The 2500-nt window shown below is 43.0% G+C and overlaps 1 protein-coding gene across 1 annotated transcript in view; it reads right to left on the bottom strand.

The window, feature by feature from the left end:
* Positions 1–2500, bottom strand: part of LOC307270342 (uncharacterized protein) — a gene marked incomplete at its 3' end in the record, with an annotated part of 13839 nt that overhangs the window by 5869 nt on the left and 5470 nt on the right. The window contains exons 7-10 of the mRNA XM_080054229.1: positions 2087–2217; positions 1616–1662; positions 1250–1374; positions 471–623 (exon numbers count right to left, since the gene is read on the bottom strand). Coding sequence (XP_079910355.1) covers positions 471–623; positions 1250–1374; positions 1616–1662; positions 2087–2217 — 456 coding nt within the window. The remainder of the gene's footprint in view (positions 1–470; positions 624–1249; positions 1375–1615; positions 1663–2086; positions 2218–2500) is intronic.

Raw genomic sequence — 2500 nt, 5'->3', positions numbered from 1 at the left:
AACTGAAACTGAAAGTTCCTCGGAGCACCTTTAACAAATGAATTGACTTATTTATTTCAGACATATCAAAATAATAATAAACAAAACTTCAAAAAAAGCAACAGAAAAAATGTAATATTAGGGCGGCTGTGGTGAAGTGTGTAGGGCGGTCGTCCACTGGGTTACAGGGTCGGTGGTTCGATCCCCCGTCTCCCCGCCACATGTCCAAGTGTCCCTGGGCAAAGAGACACTGAACCCTAAATGTCTCCTGATAGTTAGCTTGCACCCTGCGTGGTAGCTGCTGCTGCTATCAGTGTATGAATGTGTGTGTGAATGGGTGAATGTGTACAAAACAATGTAAAGCGCTTTGGGTCTGTGAAAAACCAGGGAAAAGAGCTTTATAAGTGGAGTCCATTTACAATTTAAAACATTTGAAAATCAAAAGCGTGTTACAACATACTGTATATATTTGATTGTTTTGATTGACATGCCTGGAAACATGAATGGGCTCCTTGTGGGCGGGTCTTATCCTCCGGGGGGCGGGCTTTATCCTCCTCTCCACCAATAGAATCGCTCGATTGCTTTGACCCCGACGCAGTCAGACCATGACTGCAGAATTTATTGGTACGCAGGTGACGGATCACCTGAAAACAAGGATATATATAAAGATGGATGGATGGAGGGATGGATGGATGGATGGATGGATGGATGGATGGATGGATGGATGGATGGATGGATGGATGGATGGATGGATGGATGGATGGATGGATGGATGGATGGATGGATGGATGGATGGATGGATGGATGGATGGATGGATGGATGGATGGATGGATGGATGGATGGATGGATGGATGGATGGATGGATGGATGGATGGATGGATGGATGGATGGATAGATAGATAGATAGATAGATAGATAGATAGATAGATAGATAGATAGATAGATAGATAGATAGATAGATAGATAGATAGATAGATAGATAGATAGATAGATAGATAGATAGATAGATAGATAGATAGATAGATAGACAGACAGACAGACAGACAGACAGACAGATAGATAGGTCTTTAAAAAATGTTTTCATCATGTTTTTAAGTAGAAAATGTCTCATAAATCAGACAGTGAACAACATATGAACAAATCCTTCTGTAATAACCTTCAGAATAGTGCTGAGAATGATTATGGAAAGTTTAGTTGATGTAAGTGCTTTAGAAGTTGAGATTTTTGGTTTCAGAGTATTAAAAAAAAATCGTTCTGTAATAACCTTACCTGGGATCTGTAGATGAAGCATTTTCCACACTTCGGACACTTGTGCGCCACACGCTTTGCATTGTGGGAAATTTTGTCCAGGGCGTTAACAATGACATCAGAGCCCGACGCGTCTGATTGGTTCACTGTGAAGAGGGAAGGCGGGACTTAGGGAGGAAGTTCAGTGTGTGTGTGTGTATGTCTGTGTGTGAAAGTGAGAGAGTGAGTGAGTGAGTGAGTGAGTGCGTGCGTGCGTGCGTGCGTGAGTGAGTGAGTGAGTGACTGACTGACTGACTGACTGACTGACTGTCTGTGTGTGTGTTAGTGACTGACTGACTGAGTGACTGACTGTGTGTGTGTGTGTGTGTGTGTGTGTGTGTGTCTCACCTCTGTCCACTGATTGGTTGGTTAAGTCTGCAGGTGAGTCCTTGGACCTTGAACAGGAAAACAGAAATCAAATCAGTTTTATTTCTTCAGTTAATTATATCAATAGATGTAATCGTACTACTGACTATAAAACATTTGATTCTGCGCTTTCATTTCATTTAACTTTTATTTCTACTGTAGAGATACATTGAGGGGTGTGTGTGTGTGTGTGTGTGTGTGTGTCTGTGTGTGTGTCTGTGTCTGTGTCTGTCTGTCTGTGTGTGTGTGTGTGTGTGTGTGTGTGTGTGTGTGTGTGTGTCCCTCATTTACGAGTCAAGTCAAACAAATGCAAAGCAAAAACAACAAGGCAAAAGGTACAAGCCTGTGTGTGTGTTTGTGTGTGTGTGTGAGTGTGTATGTGTGTATTTAATTTATTCTGGTGGTGAGGTGAACTCCACATCCCACAATCCATTGCAGCAAAGTCCCACTCACTTGTCCGTCTCCGCGGTGACTGCTATGATGTCACCGTCTGCTGAGCTCTCATTGGTCGATTCCTCGGGCTCGTCGTTCTGGCCAATCACGACCTCCTGTTCTGCCTCTGTCACCACGGTTACAGGCTCATTCTACGGCCATAAAAACACAAGAGATTATAAACTAAATAAAACATACTGATACATGTTATATTCCACACACTAGACTCAGTAATATAATATATTGCTTTCTGACCCGTGTGTGTGTGTGTGTCTGTTTGGCTGTGTGTGTGTGTGTGTGTGTGTATGTGTGTGTGTGTGTGTGTGTGTGTGTGTGTGTGTGTGTGTGTGTGTGTGTGTGTGTGTCTGTCTGTCTGTGTGTATGTGTGTCTGTGTGTCTATCTGTCTGTCTGTCTGTCTGTCTGTCTGTCTGTCT

The sequence above is a fragment of the Ammodytes marinus genome, assembly GCF_949987685.1.
Source record: "Ammodytes marinus genome assembly, contig: scaffold_136, whole genome shotgun sequence".
Classification (NCBI taxonomy): domain Eukaryota; kingdom Metazoa; phylum Chordata; class Actinopteri; order Uranoscopiformes; family Ammodytidae; genus Ammodytes; species Ammodytes marinus.
The sequence above is the reverse complement of the archived record's forward strand: the minus strand, read 5'-3'. Positions and strand labels throughout refer to the sequence as shown.